Raw genomic sequence first — 23,912 nt, 5'->3', positions numbered from 1 at the left:
TAACATAAATAATATTTTTATGGAAAGTAATTATATTTTTCAAAACAAAAGAAACTTAGTGGGAGAAAGGGCATTGTTTTACATCCTTGCAAATTTCTTTAATGTCTGGCATAACGGAAGACACGTCGGCTCTGCATTCAACGTAGTGACATCACATACTATGTAGTCATTGGAAAACTTCACTGTGTCCTCGTGAAAGAATGGGAGGGAAAAAGGAAGTGGAAAGAAGAAGCCTTAACATTATTATGAAAGCACTTTGATCCTATGAACCCCTTGAAAGGGTTTCTGGGACCCTAGAAACCCCCAGACCCCAGTTTGAGAACCAGCGGTTTTAGCTATTCTAGCACGTGTAATTTCTCTGATGAATTCTAGAATATTTTTGTCTCTTAACTTGGGAGGTAGTAATTACATATTTAAAATGTTGTCTTCTTACTTAAGGATATCCTATGTCTCTCCAATTAATAAAATAATTGATAAATAACTTCTCAATAGTCCTGCATTTTTCTTTTTCAGATCTCCCACATTTCTCATTCCTAGTTATTTCATGTTTTTTCTTGCTATTATGAATGGGACTCATTTTTTCCATTGTATTTTAATTGGTTGTTGTTGGATTATTTCTTGCATGTGGCCACTTAGTTACTCTTTATTAATTCTTATGTTAAGTAGTACATTTGATATAATGTTTTTTAAAGAAGTAACTTGAAATTTTGAATGTGTTTATATAATGTTAGCATTGATACGATATTCTCAATATTCTGAGATAGCATTTATCAGATGATACATAAGATATTCTGAGAAAAATCCACTGTTGAATTTCTAGATTGCAAAGAAATTTATGAGGAAAGATCTTGAATACGCTGAATGCTTTTTTGGCATCTGTTCAAATGATCATGTTTTTTCTTAAGACAGATGCATTGATTAGGACTACATGACCTCTATTTGGTCTGTTCTAGAATTCTCATTTAGACATCATGAACGACAGATCCATTTGAATTAGTAACAGAATCAAGGACATTTTGATTGTGGTTCTCACCTTTTGAAGGGGAGAAAGGCATAACTATGCCCACAATGTCCCTTGAGGCTGTTCAGGGGGATCCGGCCAGCCTGGATCTAAGCGGTGAGTCCCGTCAGGACACAGGGGGGACAGGAGTGGACAGCAGGGGACCAGCTAGAGGGCTGGTAATTAACAGGCGTCCTCCAGAAGGCAGACGTTCCTGCCTTGACTTCAGCCTGAGCCCCAACTTCCTTAAACCGCCTCAATGAACTGTATCTGGGGGCGATCTCTAATCACTTTCCCTCTCTGATCTAAGACCAGTGCTTATTTTCAGCGTCGGAGCCTGCCGGCCACGAGACGATATCCTCGTGGCACGAGCCCCAAGTAGTTCGGCGGAATTTTTGGGGGGAAGACACCGCGCATTCCAAGGAGGTGAATTTGCTCCAGGAAACGGCCTGTTCCAGAAGGTTCCAGGGATCGAGAGGCGCTCCGGCCCGGCGCCCTCGCGGAGCCGCGGCGCGCATGGCCGGCCTCCCCTCTCGGCCGTCACGGAGGGGAGACTCTTCCGCCCGGGCCAGGACAGGGGTCGCTAGGCAGATCGGGCCCCTTGGGGCGCTCTCGGCCCAGGTCGCCCCGGCCTGCTCCTCCCGCCCACCTCCGGTTCGCCCCCGGCAGGCGGCCGCGTCCCACCCCCGCGCCCGGCCACCTCCCCCTCGGGCCGCCCCGCCCCGCCCGCCGCGGAGCGCCCGCCACCAGCGTCCGGGAGGGCAGGAAGGAGGCGCCCGGCTGCCGGCCCAGGTAGGGGTCCGGGCGGCGCGGGCCTGCAAGGGGCGCGGGAGGCAGCCTGCGCGGTGCTGGGAGCGGCACCACTTCCCGGGACCCCGGGACGTGAGGGGCCCTGGAGGGGGACGCCAGGGGGGCACTCGGGGGCCCGCGCCCGCTCCCGGCGCGCCGGGGAGCACCTGTGGCCCGCGCTGCGCCGGGTCACCCCGCGGGAACTCTTCCGCAGGGATGATTTTTTTGGAGCAGGTCGGTGGAGCTGGGGTCCTCGCAACTCCAAGCGCATCTGTCCAGTTTCCTTTTTAAGGAGAGAGAGGGAGCAGACAAGATCCTTGTGATCATTCTTGAGAAACAGACAAATCCTCCCAGAAAGTCTGTCACTTCAGCTTGCTCACCAACAGCCCTGTTCTGCTCTCTGGTAGTTTCTGTTGGCACCTGGCTAAAATTTTCCTAAGGGAAATTTTAAAACATTTAAAAATTTTATTATTAGGGTGGTAATTGAATGTAAGCCTTGAAATAGCCGTTGTAATGGCACTAAAATAAAAAAAAAAAAAAAAGATTTCGAGAACCCAAAGCATCTTCGCGGGTTTTGTTGTTGTTTCTGCAGTTTTCTTGGTCATTGTATGGGTGGTCTTCAAGCCCCTTAAACATTTTTATAATTCACCTTGATCCGGTAACTTTAGAGTTGTTTTATGCCGGCACAGAAAATGAGCCGCTTTGTGTTCCATGTTAGTTGTGTAAAAATGCTAAAACTGAGGGATAAGGTAAAGTCTTGCCTACTCCCTAAATGCTTCTAAGTTAACTTTGGATTGCTTTCCCCGGATCCCCGACGCGTCTCCCTGTAACACCGTGACTTTTTTTGTTGTGTGTTCCAGGCCCAGGATCTCAGCTGCAGCCTGAACCCTTACTCTGATATCTGAGCATTATTATGCATTATTTTGAAGCGTTGTTAAAGGTAGGTGATAAAGTTGACAAGTTTTCTGGATTTGCTGAGCCTAAATGCCAAGTTTTGACAAATGAGAGTGCAGGTTATTCATGCCATATTGATTTTTATGTTATAAAAGATAATTGTAAAATGGGAAAATTTAGAGATGTATAAGCTTTCAAAGATAACTTGTTTATGAATATATGGATGTGATGTCTAGCACGTGAAAAATTACTCTCATTTGTCTTAGTCCTTCTTTATTATTGTTGGGAATGAAAAGAGGGCAAAGTAAAAAAGATTCAGTTTGGTGATCTTTAGTACTGGCTTAGTGTATCCATTAGTGGAGATTTTGGTCACATCCCATAATAGGATAGCATCATCCTGCGCTTCCTTTTTCAACTGTATCTTTACAGCCTGATTTTTTTGTGCATTCTTTGAAAAATAATTTTTATTTGTCATGCCTGAAATGTTTGAAGGTCCATTAGTTGCTACGAATAGTTTGATAAATAAATATTTGAAAGTGCCAATATACTTTACAATGTATAGTTCTTTTATGTAAATTATGTTATAAAGTTTTGATGTAAAATATTTATTTTAATAGTTTATGCAATGTCAGTACTCTAAACCATTCATTTCCAACTTCTTTTTTACAAACAAGGATCCTTTCATGCCATGGATGGGTAATTTGAAAGATTGTGTCTAACAAACAAACTCCCTTTCCTTGGGAATGAGAAGCAGACTCAGTTATCCATTCGTGAGCAAATAGAAGATTTCCATTAAGCTTTCAAACTAGTTCACAGAAGACCCGTTACCACTTTGGGGACACATAGGGAATCAGGAACCTTAAGCTGGGAAGCATTACTCTTTTGAACTGAAATCATCTATCATTGAACGCCAAATTTCTACCATGCACTTTGACCTGGTTTGTTTCTTGACTCTACCGTTTACCAGCATTATGGTCTTAAAACTCTCTAATCCTCAGTCCTCTTTTCTGAAAATAGGGGTTACGGTAGTGCCTTTCTGGAAGGTTTCTTATGAGTATTAGATGACATAGTGCGTGTAAAACTGTAAGCACAGTAGGTACCTGGCATATGATTGACAGTTAGAAAAATGCCAGCCACCCTTATACATCTTTCCTGATGTCTGACGGTGGTTAAACCATGCAAATACGTTTACGTTTATTCGCCGTTTCTTGACAAAGAACACAAAACCTCATGTAGAAGTCATCCCCTGATAGCATAAAGGCTGAATTTGGCCTTCAGATATGTTTATTTGGGTCGGCTCAGGACTTTAAAGTAATTGAATAATTTAAAATTGCTTACCAATGTTTTAAAATTAATAAGTTTTACGTCAATTCCCAGAGTCCTGGCTTCTCCTGAAAAACTAGAGGACCAGGCAAGGCGGCCTTGCAGCTGGCGGCAGCTGAGGCCAGGATGTGGTTGCCCACTGTGGATGGCACATGCACTCTCCACTTGGCCACGGCACCTCCACTCCCTGCTTCTATTTCATCCAGGCCTGCTTCACTCATGTTTTTACCTCCCTCGCGGTGTTGGCATTTCCATTTGTGTTTTCTGACTCAAAAAATATCCCCTTTAATTTGAACAGGTAATTGTGTGGCCGAAACTATAACCCAACTTTCATCCTTAAAAAAGCAGAGTAATCCTGTATTAAAATTTACAAAGCATTTCCTCATAAAACTCTTTTGATACTTAGGTCAACTCCGAGAATTCTTTCAGACATGCATTATTATTCCATTTTCCTGCTGTGGATGTGAAGCTTATAGGTTTGTATAAAGCTTAAAATAGTGTTCTGATGCTTAAAGTGTTTTGGTTCTCGCTAATGCCACTTTTTAAAGATGGAGACATTTTCTCGGAAATGATAGTCTTTCTTTTGGTTCTGGCGTTTGTTTTGAGCAAATACTATTATCCCCATAATTACAAAATGAGAAAATGAGTGGTAGAACCCGGAATACATGCGTAGAAGTACGTAAGGAGACCTTTTTTCCCTCTCCACAGAACATTTTTAAGCAAATTGAAAGGAAGAAAACATTGATTATGGCTCATTCAGAACAAACCATACATATAACTGGTCAAGGTCTGTTTTAAACCATACTTTATAGCCTGTGTTATTGGAAAGCCGGAAGGGGTATTTGTCCAGTTTATCTGTCTATAGTTAAGCCAGACCAGGGATTTCTGTGAGTGTGTGCTTTAAAGTTCTGTGAGAAAACAGATACCCAGAACTTGTTTGGTGATACAGTTTGGTGATTCTAGAAAGTTGTTTTATATGTCAAACTCACTTTTTCATAAGCTTCTTTTACCAGGAAGGCTTTATTTTATTACTTTCATAATCATACCAGGGGGATAAAGTGTACAAGAAATTACAATCAGGGGTAGTGCATTTGTGGGTGTAGTGACTGTGTGTGATCCTCACGATATGTGACTGTGTGTGAGAAGTTCAAGCCAGCTGTGCAGAGGGTTGGGGGCAGCATTTAGGCAAAGACAACAGGAGGTTCTGCAGCAGAAGAAAGCTTACAGTCTGCTAAGAGCTGCCAGAAAGCAGCTGAGGAGGTAGTCACCGTGAGTGGGGAGAAGAGAGATGAGTTGAGGGAGGACATGGTAAGAGTGTGGATTTTGAAGGATTTTTAGCAGGAAAATAATGTGATGTGATTTCTGTGTTGAGATCATTCTGGCAGCTCTGTGGAGAGACACAAGTTCTGTAGCTGACATGCTGACATTCCAGTATGTCCCTTCCACCGTAGGCAGGAGCTTCTTGTGAATCTACTTTAGTGTTATGTGACGCAGTTTAAGCAGCCTGGCAGAAGTGGGTGCATAAAGGGAAGGATCTTTGAATAATATGCTACAGAAAATATATGACGAATTGTTTTTTAAAGTGAGCATCACGGTATTCAAATATTGCTTGGTTTTGAGTAGAGCTATCTGCTATTTTCTTAGTGTTCTATACCATGGGCAAATTGTGCTTTCATTGAGAAGTGGTGTTCTCTCCGTGTGTTTTGGAAAAGTTGACAATTAAGCTCATAAATATTTGTGTTATTTTAGAAAGGAAACTGTGCTCATGTTCATTTATGAAATAGTTATCACCAAATTGGGTTCTAAGCCCTTCCACAGATAAATTTGGTCATTACATCCAAAGTATTATAAGATACTTGGAGAGTGATTTTCTGGTATTAACTTACATACTCTTCTTAGAGATTATATGAGTTAAGAATTAAGTGTTAGGAGTTAGAGTGTGAAGGCCCATTAATTCAAACATTCCAAGAAAAATAACTTTTCTATTTTTTCTTTCTATACTATTATTTCTAGGAAATTGTCCATTTAAACTCAGGTTTTAAGCTTATTGATTTGCAATTATATCCTTTTATGATATTTTTAAATCCCTCCTGTAATTTGTCTTTTTATCTTTAATATTGCTCATCTGTACCTTCTCTCTTGGTTTTTTTTTTTTTATCAGTCTTGACAGGGGTTTGTCTACCTTTTAAAAATTCTCTTTTTTAAAAAATTCTCTTTGGAGAGCTATTATATTTATCAATCTTTAATCAGTCTTATTCTTTCTCTATGGTGTCTGTCTTTATTTTCTATTCTTTTTTCCTACATTTTTTGGTTTTATTCTTTAATTATATAATTTTTTGCCATTCTTCCTGTCTAATATAAAATTCGAGGCTATGTGTTTTCCTCTGTGTACTCCTGTGGCTGCACCCATAAATCTTGGTGAGTAGTATTTCCATTATTATTCAGTTCTAAGTCTGTTTTTAAATTGTCGTTATGGTTCCTCTTTGACTCTTGAGTGGTTTAGTGGTGCCTTTTTAAGTGTCTAATTGTATAGATTTTTTAAAAATTTATCTTTTGTTGTTGATTTCTTACTTAATTACATTGCAGTCATATGTGCTCAGGAAGAATATATATTCATTTTTGGATACAGGATTTCATGTATATTCCAGTATATCCATTAAATTTTCCTTGTTAATTGTGTTTTTATAATTTTATTTATCCAGAAGAACTTTTTTGTTCACTTGATCCAAAAATCATAGAGAAGGTATGTTAAAATCTCCCACTAAAATTGTGCATTAAAAATTTTTTCTTTGTATTTAAATTTGTCCTTATATTTCTTTCAGTTCTTATTTTATATATTTTGGGGTTTTGTTTTGGGATTTTAGATTTTCTAGGTGAATTAAGCCTGTGATTATTATGTGACCTTCCTAACCTCTAATAAATATTTTTGACTTAAAGTATATTTTTGTCTGATGTTAATCTAACCACATCACTTTCTTTTGTTGAGTATTTACCAATGCTACCACTATTTTATTTCCAATCTATTTCTGTCTATAGCTTATGTGAATCTCTTGCAAACAGCCTATAGCTACTAATTTCTGTCTTTTCACTCATGAGTTTGGTCCATTTATAATTATTGTGATTCTTGGTATAATTAGTTTCACAGGGTTATTTTATGCTATTTCTCCTGCTTTTTCTATGCTTTCTTTATTCTTTTTTCCTGAGTTTTTTGATTGAATGAGTTGGTTATTGTCAGTTTTTTTCCTCTAATGTTTTGGAAGCTATACAAGGTATTTCGAGGTTCTTGGTGTTTAAAGTATTTGACATGTATATTTATCTTAAAGTATAAAGTTGTTATTTTAACTGCCTCTTTAACTGTATAAGGAACTTGAGAACATTTTAAATCCTATTACTCCACTTTTGGTTATTATTGTTCATTATTGCCTATTATTATTTCTTACAGTGTTAGTTTAGATTTACATAAGTTTGTAACGATTTCTTTGGTGTTTTGGCAATTTAGACCTTCTTTATGGGATCATTTTCATTCTTGAAAGATATCCTTTAGAAGTGCTCTTTCTCAGGGGTCGTTGTTGTTAAACTCAATTTTTTTCAGTGAAAAATATGTTTACTTTGCCTTTGATCTTGAAAGATACTTTTGTGGGTACTTTTGTTTATTTTTTTTATTTTGTGGGTATTTTGTTTACATGGGGAATTAGTTACAAATGTTTTAGAATATCTGAAAGCTGAACAGGATAGTGAGGCAACCTAAAAGTTAGCAATAGCGAAAAATAGTTATCACTCCTTGGGCTGCAGGGTTAAAGTAAGGAATAGTCTTACCAGAGCCCAGAAGCTGAGGCTACCTAGAACCTTGGCAAGTTCTGCCCTACAGAAACAAGGACCATGGGGGAGACACAGCCACTGATGGAGGCACCACAAAACCCAGAGAAAGCAGGGGAGAAGTATCCTGGTCTCTCCTTTCCTCCTACCATCCAGTCTCCTGCCTGGGACTCTCACTGACAGAATCCAGCAGAGGAGGAAGCAGATGGGACAAGGAGTGTGGGAAACACAGTTTGGGGATATCAGCCCCCAAGATTCGTGTGTGGATCTGAAAACAAGCAGACCATTCCATTCTCCTTTCCATGTCTTTCAATTTTGCTTTCCTGTTTTTCTCGTTACTTTGTTTCCCTGTATGACACTCTGAGTAATATTTTTATTGTGGCTAAATGTACATTACATAAAATTTACCATTTTAACCGTTTTTAAATGTGCAGTTTGGTGGCATTAAGTACATTCACATTGTGGTGCAGTGATACCCACTGTCCATCTCCGGAACTTTTTATCTTCCCAAACTGAAACTGTAGCTGTTAAACAATAATTCTCATTTCCCTTCTCCCCAGCTCGTAGCAACCACACTTCTACTTTCTGTCTCTGAATTTGACTATTCTAGGTAGTGTATATAAATGAAATCCTACAATATTTGCCTTTTTGTGACTGGCTTTTTTCGCTAAACATAATGTCTTCTAGGCTCATCCATGTTGTAGTATGTGTCAGAATTTCCTTCCCTTGTAAGGCTGAGTAACATTTCATAGGATGTCTTTCCATTTCTTTGTGTCTTTAATTTCTTTCAGCAATGTTTTGTAGTTTTACTATACGGGTCTCTCACCTCCTGGGTTAAATTTATTCTTAAGTGGGTTTTTTGGGTACTATTGTAAATAGGATTATTAATTTTAACTTTATAACTAAATTAACAAATATACTAAAATAATTAATCTAATAATCTAATAAATCTAATGATAAAATCTAATTATTAATCTTAATTTCCTTTTTGGATTCATTGTTAGTGTATAGAAACGCAACTGATTTTTTGTGTGTTGGTTTTGCGTTCTGTAACTTTCCTTAATTCATTTATTAGTTCTAACAGTCTTTTTTTGTGGATTCTTTAGGGTTTTCTACATATAAGATCAAGTTATCTGTAAATAGAATTAATTCTATTCTTCCTTTCCAATTTGGATCCCTTTTTTTTCTTGACTGCTTGTTCTGACTGAGATTTCCAGTTCTATGTTGAATAGAAGTGGCAAAAGTAGGCATTCTTGCCTGATTCCTGATCTTAGAGGAAAGACTTTCGGTTGTCCACCAAAGAGTATGATGTTAGCTGTGGGTTTTCCATATATGACCTTTATTATTTTTTTTGAGGAAGATTAGCCCTGAGCTAACATCTACTCCCAATCCTCTTTTTGCTGATGAAGACTGGCCTTGAGCTAACATCCGTGCCCATCTTCTTCTACTTTATATGTGGAATGCCTACCACAGCATGGCTTCCCAAGCGGTGCCATGTCCATACCTGGGATTCAGGCCAGTGAACCCCAGGCCACTGAAGCGGAATGTGAGCACTTAATTGCTGCGCCACCGGGCCAGCCCCTCCCTCTATTCTTAGTTTGACTGTTTTTCCAATCTTGAAAGGGTGTTGAATTTTATCAGTTTTTTTCTGCATCAATTTAGATGGTCATGTGTCTTTTTTCCCTTCAGTTTGTTATTGGAGTGTGTTACATTGATTGATTTTCATATATGGAACCATATATGGAATCATCTTGCATTCCAGGAATAAATCTTACTTGGTCATTGTATATGTTCCTTTTAATACGCTGTTGAATTCAGTGTGCTGGTGTATTTTTTTGTGTGAGGATTTTTGTGTTAATGGTTAGAGGAATATTTGTTTGCAGTTTCTTTTCTTGTAATGTCATTGTTGCTTTGGTGTCAGGGTAATGCTATCCTCATAGAATGAGTTAGGAGCTGTTCCCTCCTCTTAAATTTTTGGAAGAGTTTGAGAAGGATTGGTGTTAATTCTTCTCTAAATGTTTGGTAGAATTCACCACTGAAATGATCTGGTTCTTGGCTTTTTATTGTTGTTGAGAGGTTTTTGATTCCTGATTCAATTTCCTTGCTAATTATAGGTCTATTTAGGTTTTTTATTTCTTCATGATTCAGTCTTGGTAGGTTGTGTGTTTCTAAGAATTTGTCTGTTTCATTTAGTTTATCCATTATGTTGACATACAGTTGTTCACAGTACTGTTCTTTAATCCTTCCTATTTCTATGAAATCAGTATTAATGTCCCTTCTTTCATTTCTGGTCTTAGTTATCTATGTCTTCTCCGTCTCTCTTTTTGTTAAGTCAATCTACCTAAAGGTTTGTCAGTTTGTCTATCTCTTGAAAAACCAACTCTTAGTTTTGTTGATTTTCTCTATTGTTTTTCTGTTCTCTACCTTATTTATCTCTGCTCTAATCTTTATTATTTTCTTCCTTTTACTACTTTTGGGTTCAATTTGTTCCTCATATTCTAATTGTAGTTTTAGTGTATAAAGTTAGGTTATTGATTTGGGATTTTTCTTCTTTTTTATTGTGAGTTTTTACAGCTGTAAAGTTGCCTCTTAGTGCTGCTTTGCTGCATCCCATAGGTTTTGTTATGTTGTACTTTCATTTTCACTTGTTTCAAAATATTTTCTAATTCTCCTTGTGATTCCTTGTGTGACTCATTGGTTGTTTAAGAGTGTGTTGTTCAATTTCCACGTTTGTGGATTTTCCAATTTTCCTTCTGCTATTGATTTCTAGTTTCATTCTATTTTGATTGGAAAAGATACTTTGTATGTTTTCAGTCTTTTAAAATTTATTCCGACTTGTTTTGTGGCCTAATATGTGGTTTATCCTGGAGAATGTTCCATGTACACTTGAGAAAAATGTGTGTTCTGCTGTTGTTGAGTGGTCTCTTCTGTATATGTCTTTTAGATCCAGTTGGTCTATAGTGTTATTCAAGTGCTGTATTTCTTCATTGATCTCTGTCTCATTGTTCTATTGTTCTGTTATTGAAGGTGGGGTATTAAAGTCTCCTACTGTTATTGTAGAGCTGTCTGTTTTTCCCTTCAATTCTGTCAGTGTGTGCTCCATAGATTTTGGAGCTCTGATGTTTTGTGCCTATATATTTATAATTGTTATATCATCTTGGAGAATTGATCCTTTTATCATTATATAATGTCTAGCATCCTTTCATTTCAACCTGAAGGACTCTCTTAAGCAGTTTTTGTAGGACAGATCTAGTTGTAAAGAACTCCCTCAGCTTTTGTTTATTTTTCAGTATGTTAATTTCTCCCTCATTTTTGAAGGACAGTTTTGCCATATATAAAATTCTCAATTGACAAAGTTTTCTTTCAGCACATTAAATATAGTATCCCATGGCCTTCTGGCTTACAAAGTTTCTGCTGAGAAATCTTATTGAAGATCCCTTGGAAATGATGGAAAAGATGGAAATCACTTTTCACTTGCTGCTTTCAAGATTCCTTCTTTGTCTTTTGACAGCTTGATTATAATGTGTCTTGGTATGGGTTTCTTTGGATTTTTCCTTACAGTTTATTGAGGCTTTTGTGTTTGCAGATCCATGTATACGGATTTCTACATCCATATCTTTCCTGAAATTTGTGATGTTTTCAGCCATTATTTCTTCAGATAAGCTCTCTGCCCCTTTCTCACTCTTTTTCTTCTTCTAGGACTCTTATAATGCTTATATTCATCCTCTTTGTGGTATCCCATAAGCTGCTTAGGCTCTGTTCACTTTTCTTTGTTCTTTTTTTTTTTTGAGGAAGATTAGCCCTGAGCTAACATCCATTGCAAATCCTCCTCCTTTTGCTGAGGAAGATTGGCCCTGAGCTAGCATCCTTGCCCGTCTTCCTCTACTTTATATGTAGGACGCCTGCAACAGCATGGCTTGATAAGTGGTGCGTAGGTCCATGCCTGGGATCTGAACTGGTGAACCCTGGGCCACTGAAGTGGAGCATGTGAACTTAAGTGCTGTGCCACCAGGCTGGCCCCTGTTCTTTTTTTGTTTTGCTTTTCATACTCCATAATTTCAAATGACTTATCTTCAAGTTCACTGATTTTCTTCTGCCTGTTGAAGTCTGCTAGTGAACCCCTCTAGGGAATTTTTCAATTCAATTATTTTATTTTTCATATCCAGAATTTCTGCTTGGTTCTTTTTTATAGTTTCTATGTTTGTAGATACTCTCAAGTGTTCTCTTTATTTCTATTCTCTGAAAAAAAAACATAAGACTGCATTATTTCTTTCTTAAATATTGGATAGAATTTATTGGTAAAGCCATCTGAAAACTTCCTGTTTACTGTTTTCTATTCATTTCTAATATTCAGCAAATACTTATAGAGGACCTCCTCTGTGCCAGTCATGGTTTTAGAGTCTTTGGGATGCATTAATGAATAACCTGGATAAAAATTTCAGCTTTCATTAGGCTTACATTCTAGTAGCATAGAAAAACAATAAATAAAATGTAATAAACAGGAAATGGTGTAGTGTGTTAGGCAGTAATAAGTGCTATGAAAATAGAACAGGGTAAGAGAGACCAGGAGCTGGGAGGTAGAATAGGGTGGAGGAGGACAGGTTGAGATTTTACTTAGGATGGTCAGGGTAGGCCTTCTTGAGAAGGTGATGGCTGATCTAAGACTTGAAGGAAGTAAGGGAGTAGGCCATGTGGATGTCTGGAGAAAGAGCATTCCATGCAGAGGGAAGAGACAGCCCACAGGGAGAACATCCCTGCTGTGTTTTAGAATGAGTGTGAAGGCACTCTGGTTATTTTAGTAAAGAAATGTTAAGTGCAGATTTACAAAAGCAGTCAGAATAATTGCTGAGATGAATGTTAAGATCCTGCAGCAAGATAAATTTTTCGTTGTATTATGTTCTTTCTTCTATCATGAAAAAAACCCCAACATGGGGCCAGCCCCATGGCATAGTGGTTAAGTCTGGCTCACTCTGCTTCTGCAGCCTCTGTTCACAGGTTCAGATCCTTGGTGTGGACATACATCACTCATCAAGCCATGCTGTGGCAGTGACCCACATACAAAATAGAGGAAGACTGGCATAGGTGTTAGCTCAGGGCTTATCTTCCTAAAGCAAAAAAAAAGAAGATTGCCAACAGATGTTAGCTCAGAGTGAATCTTCCTCACCAAAAAACAAAAAACAACCACCACAACAAAAAGAAAACCCCCAACAGCAATATATAATAAATCAATTAAGAAAGTTGCTTCTTCATTTTTAAAATGTGGCTTTGTAAGTACCTTTTCAGAATTATGGTAGGTACATATCTCAAAATACAGTGAGTATGTATGCCAAAAATAATTCTTCATTACATGATCATATAATTAAAAACTTAACTACACATTTTAGTTGTATGAGCTAGAGAATTATTTTTTATTCTGTGGGTGCTAAAGGACTAGAAAAAATATGAACATTTGTTGTTATGTAGAATGCAATTTTTTGTAATCATTAAATAATTTGTTGTTTACTAACTGCGACATTTTAGTATATTCTTAAAGAATTATCAACTGTGTAGTGGAATCAGTATTGTTAGGAGTCGAAGACTTGCTTCTATTCTAATTCTTGAAATTCTTTAATGTTAAATTTTGAGGAAGTCATTTTACGTTCTATTTTACTTACTTCTTGGGAGTTTTGTTTGTTTTAAATGGGCTTTGACTAGGTGTATTCTGTTTCTCAAATGTCTGTGCTTTTGTCATTCTGTGATTATCATTATATAATGTTTTCTGATATAGCAATGCACTGCTTTAAATATTTGTCTTATTGAGAACTGTTAAGAAGAAATTAGGGGTTGGCCCCATGGCCAAGTGGTTAAGTTCGCGTGCTCTGCTTTGGCGGCCCAGGGTTTCACTGGTTCGAATCCTGGGCGTGGACATGGCACCGCTCATGAGGCCATGTTGTGGCAGCAACCCACATGCCACAACTAGAAGGACTCACAACTAAAATATATAGCTATGTACTGGGGGGATTCGGAGAGAAAAAGCAGAAAAAAAATAAGAAATTATATTTTAGAAAATACAATTCCTGTTCATGTTTAATGTCCAGCTCCAATCCTGCTTATTTTCTGTATCTTTTCATGATCACTTTAGAATTAATGCTTCTTCACCTGGGCTACTATTGCACTTTATGCATATTTCTATTATCTATCACTTTTCATAATATGTTATTGTTACCTATTTATTTATCTATCCATGAGTTGTATCCCCAGAACTCTAGAACGTATTGTACACATTTGGTGTTCAGACCTTTTTTCAGTTGAATTCTTATGTCTGTTTATTTAAATTCTGATAGTTAATTCCTAATAGTTCATACGGCAGAAATTAAAATTGTGCTCAATAACATTACCACTTGAAAGGCAATATTCCATATAATGAATGTTTCTCCTGGTTGAAAACTCCTATTTCAGGTATTTAACAAGATTTGATTTGGTTTTGGTCTAACTTTTATATGCATGGCATAAATGCTTATTTGCATGACTCAAGTAGATAGATTTAAGAAGTAGTTATCTTGTCACTGATTATGAAATCACTAAAGTGGATGATTATTACTGATTACCTCCTACTTGTTCCTTTGCATTTTGGATCAAAGGCACAAATTTCATAAAGATTAAGTATTCTAAGAAATATTCATAAGTATGTTTTTATGTAGTGATGTAATTTTCAGCAGGCATTCATAGCCATTTACTAGATTATGTGTCCTTAAGTATAATGAATCGGCATAGGATCCGTGTTTTGTTTAGATTTTCAAATTCTTTTCAGCTGTCCCTAATCCTTATTTCTCTCCTTCATTTAAGAAATTTTTTTGAAGAAGCATATTGATTCATTTATTCAACAGCTATATGTTTAATATCTACTATGTGACAAGTACAGAGTTAGACATTATTATGTTTAGATTGTAAGTGAACAAGATAAATAAGGTCTCTCTGCCATCAGAATTAACAAATAAACAAACATTTGCTTATTTAGCCAACACTTACTGGTTGCCTACAATATGCTGCGCACAAAGTCTGTACCCTCTTGTAGCTTACATTATAATGGAGGAATGAAACACATAGGGAGGGCGAACATAGCTTGGTCAAGGATGGCCTTTCTGAGAAAGTGTTGTCTGAGCCAAGATCTGAAGGCTAAGAAGGAACCAAAGAGAAAGACTAATTGAGGCCAAACAGCAATTACCAATGATAGATGATGAGAGTGAACTCATTATGTTTGATCCACATTGATTTGTACTTTTTGAGATGAGAAGATTGAGTTTATTGTTATTTCAATTTTTTCAATTAATTATTAAGTGAGGGCATCATTTGGGAAGTTTTGTGGGAAGAGATGGACAGCAAAGAGGGGACAATTTGAGGAGAGGAAAATTTGAGAAAAGAGGTCACTATGAGATAGTCACTTCAGAGAGAAGGGAATATACAAACCAGGGAAGTGCAGTAGGATTGCTAAGCAGTGTTGAGGGTCTCCTTGTTGGGTTTTTTAAATCTGAGTTCATAATAGTTTATATCATTGTGAAATTTCACTTGTACATTATTTCTTGTCTGTCACCACATAGGTGCTCCCCTTTACTCCTTGTGCCTTCCCCCTACCTCCTTTCCCTTGGTAACCATTGAAATGTTTTCTTTGTCCATGTGCTTGTTTATATTCCACATATGAGTGAAATCATCTGATGTTTGTCTTTCTCAGTCTGGCTTATCTCGCTAACCATAATTCCCTCCAGGTCCATTCATGTTGTTGCAAATGGGATGAATTTGTCTTTTTTTCTGGCTGAGTAGTATTCCATTGTGTATGTATACCACATTTTCTTTATCTAATCATCAGTCGATGGGCACTTGGATAGTTTCCATGTCTTGGCTATTTTGAATAGTGTTGTAATGAACATAGGAGTACATATGTTACTTTGGATTGCCGATTTCAAACTGTTTGGGTAGATACCCAGTAGTGGGGTAGCTGGGTCATAAGGTAGTTCTATTTTCAGTTTTTTGAGGAATCTCCATACTGTTTTCCATAGTAGCTCCACTAGTTTGCACTCCCACCAGCAGTGTGTGAGGGTTCCCTTTTCTCTACACCCTCTCCAACATTTGTTATTTTTAGTCATAGTGATTATAGTCATTTTAACAGGTATAAGGTGGTATCTTAGTGTAGTTTTGATTTGCATTTCCCTGATGATTAGTGATGTTGAACATCTTTTCATGTGCTTATTGGCCATCTGTATATCTTCTTTGGAAAAATGTCTGTTCATATCCTCTGCCCATTTTTTAATTGGGCTGTTTGGTTTTTTGTTGTTCAGTTGTGTGAGTTCCTTATATATTATGGAGATTAACCCCTTATCAGATATATGATTTGCAAAACTTTTCTCTCAATTGATGGGTTGTCTTTTGGTTTTGATCCTAGGTTCTTTTGCCTTGCAGAAGCTCTTTAGTCTGATGAACTCCCACTTGTTTATTTTTTCTTTTATTTCTCTTGTCTGAGAAGACATGGTATTCGAAAAGATCCTTTTCAGTGTTAAAACATATACTGCCTATATTATCTTCCAGAAGTTTTATGGTTTCAGGACTTATCTTCAAGTCTTTGATCCATTTTGAGTTTATTTTTGTGTATGGAGTGAGATAATGGTCTACTTTCGTTCCTTTGCATGTGGCTGTCCAGTTTTCCCAATACCATTTATTGAAGAGACTGCCTTTTCTCCATTGTATGCTCTTGGCGCCTTTGTCGAAGATTAGCTGTCCGTATATGTGCAGTTTTATTTCTGGGCTTTCAGTTCTGTTCCACTGATCTGTGTGCCTGTTTTTGAACCAGTTGCATGCTGTTTTGAAATCACTATGGCTTTGTAGTACTTTTCTTTTTTTTTAAAGTTTGGCACCTGATCTAACAACAGTCCCCAATCTTTTTTTTCCCCACCTTTTTCTCCCCAAATCAGCCCAGTACATAGTTACATATTTTAGTTTTGGGTCCTTCTAGTTGTGGCATGTGGGACGCCACCTCAGCATGGCCTGGTGAGTGGTTCCATGTCTGCGTCTAGGATACAAGCTGGTGAAACCCTGGGCCGCTGAAGGAGAGTTTGCAAACTTAACCACTCGGCCACTGGGCTGGCCCCTGTAGTACGTTTTGGAGTCAGGGATTGTGATGCCTCCAGCTTTCTTCTTTTTTCTCGGTAGTGCTTTAGCAATTCGGGGTCTTTGGTTGCCCCATATGAATTTTAGGATTCTTTGTTCTATTTCTGTGAAGAATGTCATTGGGATTCTGATTGGGATTGCATTGAATCTGTAGATTGCTTTGGGTAGTATGGACATTTTAACTATGTTTATTCTTCCAATCCATGAGCAAGGAATCTCTTTCCATCTCTTTATGTCATTATCTATTTCTTTCAATAATGTCTTACAGTTTTCATTGTATAAGTCTTTCGCCTCCTCAGTTAAATTTATTCCTAGGTACTTTATTCTTTTTTTTGTGATTGTAAATGGTATTGTATTCTTGAGTTCTCTTTCTGTAAGTTCATTATTAGAGTACAGAAATGCAGCTGATTTTTGTAAGTTGATTTTGTACCCTGCCACTTTACTGTAGTTGTTAATTATTTCTAATAGTTTTCTGATGGATTCTTTAGGGTTTTCTATATATAAGATCATGTTGTCTGCAAACGGTGAGAGTTTCACTTTTTCATTCCCTATTTGGATTCCTTTTATACCTTTCTCTTGCCTAATTGCTCTGACCAAAACCTCCAGTACTATGTTGAATAAGAGTGGAGATAGTGGGCACCCTTGTCTTGTTCCTGTTCTTAGAGGGATGGTGTTCAGTTTTTCCCCATTGAATATGATGTTGGCTGTGGGTTTGTCATATATGGCCTTTATTATGTTGAGGTAATTTCCTTCTATCCCCATTTTGTTAAGAGTTTTTATCATAAATGGCTGTTGGATCTTGTCAAATGCTCTCTATGCATCTGTTGATATGATCATGTGGTTTTTATTCCTCATTTTGCTAACGTGATGTATCACATTGATTGATTTGCAGATCTTGAACCGTCCTTGTGTCCCTGGAATAAATCCTACTTGATCATGATGTATGATCTTTTTGATGTATTGCTGTATTCAGGTTGCCAATATTTTGTTGAGGGTTTTTGCATCTATGTTCATCAGTGATACTGGCCTGTAGTTTTCGTTTTTTGTCTTGTCCTTGTCAGGCTTTGGTATCAGAGTGATTTTGGCCTCGTAGAATGTGTTAGGAAGCGTTCCATCCTCCCTAATTTTTTGGAATGGCTTGAGAAGGCTAGGTATTAAGTCCTCTCTGAGAGTGGTAGAATTCCCCAGGGAAGCCGTCTGGGCTGCTTTTGATTACTGTCTCAATCTCTTTACTTGTGAATGGTCTATTTTGATTCTGTATTTCTTCTTGATTCAGCTTTGGGAGGATGTAATAGTCCAAGAATTTATCCATTTCCTCTGGATTGTCCATTTTGTTGGCATATAGTTTTTCATAGTATTCTCTTATAATCCATTGTATTTCTGTGATATCCATTGTTACTTCTCCTTTTTCATTTCTAATTTTATTTATCTGAGCTTTCTCTCTTTTTTTCTTTGTAAGTCTGGCTAGGGGTTTGTCAATTTTATTTATCTTCTCAAAGAACCAGCTCTTTGTTTCATTGATTCTTTCTACTGCTTTTTTTGTTTCAATAGCATTTATTTCTGCTCTGATTTTTATTATTTCCCTCCCTCTGCTGACTTTGGGCTTTGTTTGTTCTTCTTTTTCTAATTCAATTAGGTGTAGTTTGAGATTGCTTATTTGTTTTTTTTCTTGTTTGTTAAGGTTAGCCTGTATTGTGATGGATTTCCCTCTTAATACGGCTTTTGCTGCATCCCATTTGAGTTGGTATGGTACATTCCCATTTTCATTTGTCTCCATGTATTTTTTGATTTCTCCTTTAATTTCTTCAATGAGCCATTTGTTGTTCAATAGCATGTTGTTTAGTTTCCACATCTTTGTCCTTTGCTTAGCTTTTTTTCTTGTAATTAATTTCTAGATTTATAGCATTGTAATCAGAAAAGATGCTTGTTATTATTTCAATCTTCTCAAATTTATTGAGGCTTGCCTTGTTTCCCAACATATGGTCTATCCTTGAGAATGTTCCATGCAAACTTGAGAAGAATATGTATTCTGCTGTTTTTGGATGGAGTGTTCTATCTATGTCTATTAAGTCCATCTGGTCTAGCTTTTCATTTAATTCCACTGTTTCCTTGTTGATTTTCTGCCTGGATGATCTGTTCATTGATATGAATGGAGTGTTGAGGTCCCCTACTATTATTGTGTTATTATTAATGTCTTCTTTTAGGTTTGTTAATAAATGCTTTTTGCACTTTGGTGCTCCTGTGTTGGGTGCATAGATATTTATAAGCATTCTTTCTTCTTGATGAAATCTCCCTTTGATCATTGTATACTGCCCCTCTTTGTCTCTCTTTACCTGTCTTATCTTAAAGCTTACTTTGTCTGATATAAGTATAGCAACACCTGCTTTCTTTTGTTTGCCATTAGCTTGGAGTATCCTCTTCCATCCCTTCACTCTGAGCCTTTGTCACTGGAGCTGAGATGCGTTTCCTGGAGGCAGCATATTGTTGGGTCTTGTTCTTTAATCCATCTTGCCACTCTGTGTCTTTTTGTTGGAGAATTCAATCCATTTATGTTTAGGGTGATTATCAATATATGAAGGCTTAATGCTACCATTTTATCACTCATTTTCCAGTTCTCCTGCATTTCCTTTGTTTCTCGTCCTGTATATTTTGGTCTACGAATCGAGTTATGTAGTTTTTTATGTTGTGTTTCTTTATTTTCTCCTTATTTATTATTTGTGTCTCTGTTCTACTTTTTTTGTTTAGTGGTTACCCTGAGGTTTGTATTCAAGATCTTGTGGATAAGATAGTCCCTTTTCTGGTGGCATCTAATTTCCTTAGACTAAAGTGATTCAGTCCCTGTCCTCTTCCCCTCCTAAGTTGTTTTTCTTGCTTCTTATTCCATCTTGTGTTATGAGTTTGTGGTTAAAATGACAAGATTATTTTTGTTTTTGGTGTTTTTCTTCCCTGAGTATTTGCTATCTTGCTCTGATTTTGTCCACCTATTTAACTCCTTACTGCATGCTTTGTAACCCCTTTCTCCTTTTTTTTTTTTTTTGCACGTATGAGGGCCTTCTTGAGGACTTCTTGTGTGTGTGTGTGTGGCGGGGGGCAGTCTCGTGGCTATGAACTCCCTTAACTTATGTTTGTCTGGGAAAGTTTTTATTTCTCCATCATATCTGAAGGATATTTTCACTGGATAGAGCATCCTTGGCTGAAAGGTTTTGTCCTTCAATGATTTGAATATGTCATTCCAGTCTCTCCTAGCCTGTAAGGTTTCTGCAGAGAAGTCTGCTGAAAGCCTGATGGGAGTTCCTTTGTAGATTATTTTCTTCTGCCTTGCTGCCCTTAGTATTCTTTCTTTATCATTCACTTTTGCCAGTTTCACTACTGTATGCCTTATAGTAGGTCTTTTTGCAGTGACATATTTAGGAGATCTGCCGGCCTCTTCCATGTGAATTTCCTTCCCTAGGTTTGGGAAGTTCTCTGCTATTATTTCTTTGGACATGCTTTCTGTTCCATTCTTCTCCTTCTGGAATACCTATAATTCCTATGTTGCATTTTCTAATTGAGTTGGATATTTCTCAGACTTTCTTCATTTCTTTTTAGTCTTAGTTCTCTCTCCTCCTCTATCTGGAGCATTTCAACATGTCTATCTTCAATTATGCTGATACGCTCCTCTATGGTGTCTGCTTGAGCATTCAGGGAATCCACATTTTGTTTTATTTCTTCCATTCTGTCTTTCATCTCTAATATTTCTGATTCATTCTTCTTTATAGTTTCAATCTCTTTTGTGAAGTAGCTCCTGAACTCATTGAATTGTTTCTGTACATTCTCTTTTACCTTGTTGAGTTTTTTTGATGATCGCTCTTTTGAATTCTTTGTCATTTAGATTACATATTTCTGTGTCCTCAGGACTGATTTCTGGGTACCTGTCATTTTCTCTCTGGCCTGGAGATCTAAGATAGTGATTGATATTGCTAGAGGGAGTTCTGTTCTTTTGCATACTGGTGTTATTTGGTCGCAGTTACCACCTATTGCCACTGAGTAGAGGTCAAGAGCCACATATTCTGAGCCGTCTACTTTCAGCAGAAATCACAGGGGCTCGATCATGCTGAGCGGGTGGCGGGAGGGGTGTTTTCTCCTGCATGCTCTCAGAGTTTTCTCTCTCTGCTGTCCTGGACTGTTGGCTTGATAAGGTCACCCCCTGCAAAAGCTTTCGCCCCTGTAGAAGGCTTCCCTCTAGGCTGAAAGGGCCCTTGGGAGTCCTTGATGTTCCCACGAACGAATGTCCCCTCCCCCATTCCTTCCCTCTTGGAGGCCTCCCGTGGTTCTGGATTGCAGTCTTTAAGGGGAGGGAGTGAAGATTTCTCTTACCTGGTTCCACCTCCTCTGAGGGGGTCTCCAATCTCTCTGGCCTCCATCGTGTGGCTGTGTGGGTCTCTCTGACATTTTTTGTGTTGTGTTTGCATGTCCTCTGTTGGATTATGTATTTTTTGTTGTTGTTGTATATTGGAGGGGGAAGATTTCTGAGAGAGCTCACTCTGCCGTGATCATGACATCACTCCTATCCTTGTCAGTTTTTTAATCCTGAATTTGAAGTGAAACTAGTCAATGTGGTTGTGTGGTTTTCTCCAGCTACAGACACAGGTGTGAAGAAGATACATGGTTTAACCAGAGTTGTTTTTTTACCCCAGGAGATCATGGTGGAGAAAGAGAGAAACAAGAGTGTTGAGGGAATTTGCAAGGATGTCACAATAATTCAAGCTGTAGAATTTATGCTGGGGAAGGAGAAAAGGAAGAGAGAATCAAGACTGAATAGAGTTGATGGAAGTAAAGAAAGTGAGGAATCAATGGATTAGTGGTATTTGAGGTTGAAAGTTGTAGTCAGACAAGTGAATTTCGTGGGCTAATATTATTTAATATTAATACATATTTTTAATAGATATGTTTCTGTGTGCATGCATACACATATAAGCACAATTGCAATAAACTTTTTAACATTGAAAAGAGTTGTTGTTTAGCATGGATCATTGAAAAAATGTTAGAGCCACCAGAACTGCTAAGAGCTCTTTCTTTTCCTTTTTTTTTTTGTAATTTTATCCAAATGGTTGAATGTAATATAGGGAGAACATAAAAGATTAAAAGTGCTACTTGAAAGTCACGAAACCTGGGATCTCATCTCAGGTTATATATAAAATCTCCTCTTTAAGTCATTTGACCTCATTGGCCATATTTTCCTAATTATTTTAGCACTGTGCCAGGTGCTGGGCATGTAGTAATAACAGATAAAGGTGGATATAGAGGGCTGTTGGAGTACAGAGGTGGGACATCAACCGAAATAGCATGGAGAGTGGTCACATTTCGAGGAAGTGACATCTAAGCTAAGAACTGAAAAATAAGTAGGAGTTAGAGTTTAGCAACAAAACCACAGATAGAGATGGGAGGGAATCATGTGTATTAAGATCCTTAAGAAAAAGAAATAGCCTGAAGGATCCTGAGTGGCTGGATTATAGTGTCTGAGAGAAGTGTTGAGACATGAGGCTAGGAAATTAAGCAAGGGCACTATTTAAAGGACCTGGTAGATTGTGTTAAAGAAATTTCATCCTAAAAGCAGTGTGGGTGGGGGAATCCATTATTGGGTTTTACGTAGAGAAGTGATATAAGATACGATCACTTTAAAATGTGGGATTTGCTTTGATGAAGTTGAAGTTCTTTCTCAGTGGTCTAGTTGTTAAGATTTGGCACTTTCAACACAGTGGCGCAGTTTGTTTCCTGGTCAGGGGACCATACCACCCATCTGTCATGTGTCATACTGTGGCAGCTGTGTGTTGCTGAAAGCTCTGCCGCCAGTATTTCAAATACCAGCAGAGTCACCAAGGTGGACAGGTTTTAGTGAAGCTTCCAGACTAGGACAGACTAGGAAGAAGGACCTGGCCACTCACTTCCAAAAAGTTGGCCTTGAAAACCCTGTGAATAGCTGTGGAGCATTGTCTGATGCAGCACTGGAAGGTGAGAGGGTGGTGCAAAAAGGCCAGGCAGGGTTCTGCTCTGCTGTGCATAGGGTGCTAGGTGTTGTAATCGACTCGTTGGCACTAACAAGAACAAGGTTCATTCTAAAATTCTTTGATTTGTTGTGTTAATACCTGAGTATAAAGCAGTAAAATCAAAATGACTTAAATATATGCCTCTTATTTTAATCTGAAAGGAATTCATAGCAATTAATATGAGACTAAAGTAAACATAGAAATAAAGCCCTGCTTACAAGGCATTATTAAACTCATATTAAACTGTTTGCAAAAAGGATTGAAATTAAAATTTTCTATGACGGAGTACATTTGGTTACTGCTGTATATTTTCCGTTATATCAGTGAAAATATTAGATAATTTCCCATGAGTTTGTGTGTGCCATTAAAATGCTCCAGCAAATGTGGGTGAAACTGTCTACTTTTTCTCTCCAGTGATTTAAACTTTTGAAATGCTTCCATTAATTGGGAAAACAATCATCTTTGATAACTTTCCTGATCCCTCTGATACTTGGGAAATCACCGAAACAATCAGCAAAGGAACTTATGGGAAAGTCTTTAAAGTGTTGAATAAGAAAAATGGCCAAAAAGCAGCAGTCAAAATTCTGGATCCAATTCATGTAAGTCATTTTGTTTTCATCATGTAATTGACTCTGTTTTTGTCTTTATTAAGTAGTTAAAATGTCTGTAAGTATCTTATCTTGATTTATTTGTCACGATATCAGTTACAATTTGAAGGAAATATTAAAAACCTACTTATTAGATTTTCTTTGTTTATCCGTATGCTTAACATATAGAATAAAGCCCAATAAATTATTGATAAATGAATAAATATATAATGCAAATAAATACATAAATAAATACAACTCTGAACAGCTCAAGAATTGATTTAACATTATTTTAGACTCCAAAAAGTTCTAACAATAGCTTCACGGGTCTAGAAATAA

The 23,912-nt window shown here is 37.5% G+C and overlaps 1 protein-coding gene across 21 annotated transcripts in view; it reads left to right on the top strand.

The window, feature by feature from the left end:
* The first annotated feature begins 1,668 nt into the window (after positions 1–1,668).
* The window catches only part of MYO3A (myosin IIIA), a 219,313-nt gene continuing 197,069 nt past the window's right edge, over positions 1,669–23,912 (top strand). For all 21 annotated transcript variants that reach the window (XR_011534969.1, XR_011534970.1, XR_011534971.1 and 18 more), the window contains exons 1-3: positions 1,669–1,792; positions 2,650–2,729; positions 23,401–23,585. Coding sequence is in view for 13 of the 21 variants with exons in the window: in XM_070600908.1 (XP_070457009.1) it covers positions 23,418–23,585 (168 nt within the window). In the remaining 8 variants the exon portion in view is untranslated. The remainder of the gene's footprint in view (positions 1,793–2,649; positions 2,730–23,400; positions 23,586–23,912) is intronic.

Source organism: Equus przewalskii, chromosome 30, assembly GCF_037783145.1.
Source record: "Equus przewalskii isolate Varuska chromosome 30, EquPr2, whole genome shotgun sequence".
NCBI classification, from domain to species: Eukaryota; Metazoa; Chordata; class Mammalia; order Perissodactyla; family Equidae; genus Equus; species Equus przewalskii.
Note: the sequence above shows the minus strand (reverse complement) of the source record. Positions and strands in the feature narration are given on the sequence as shown.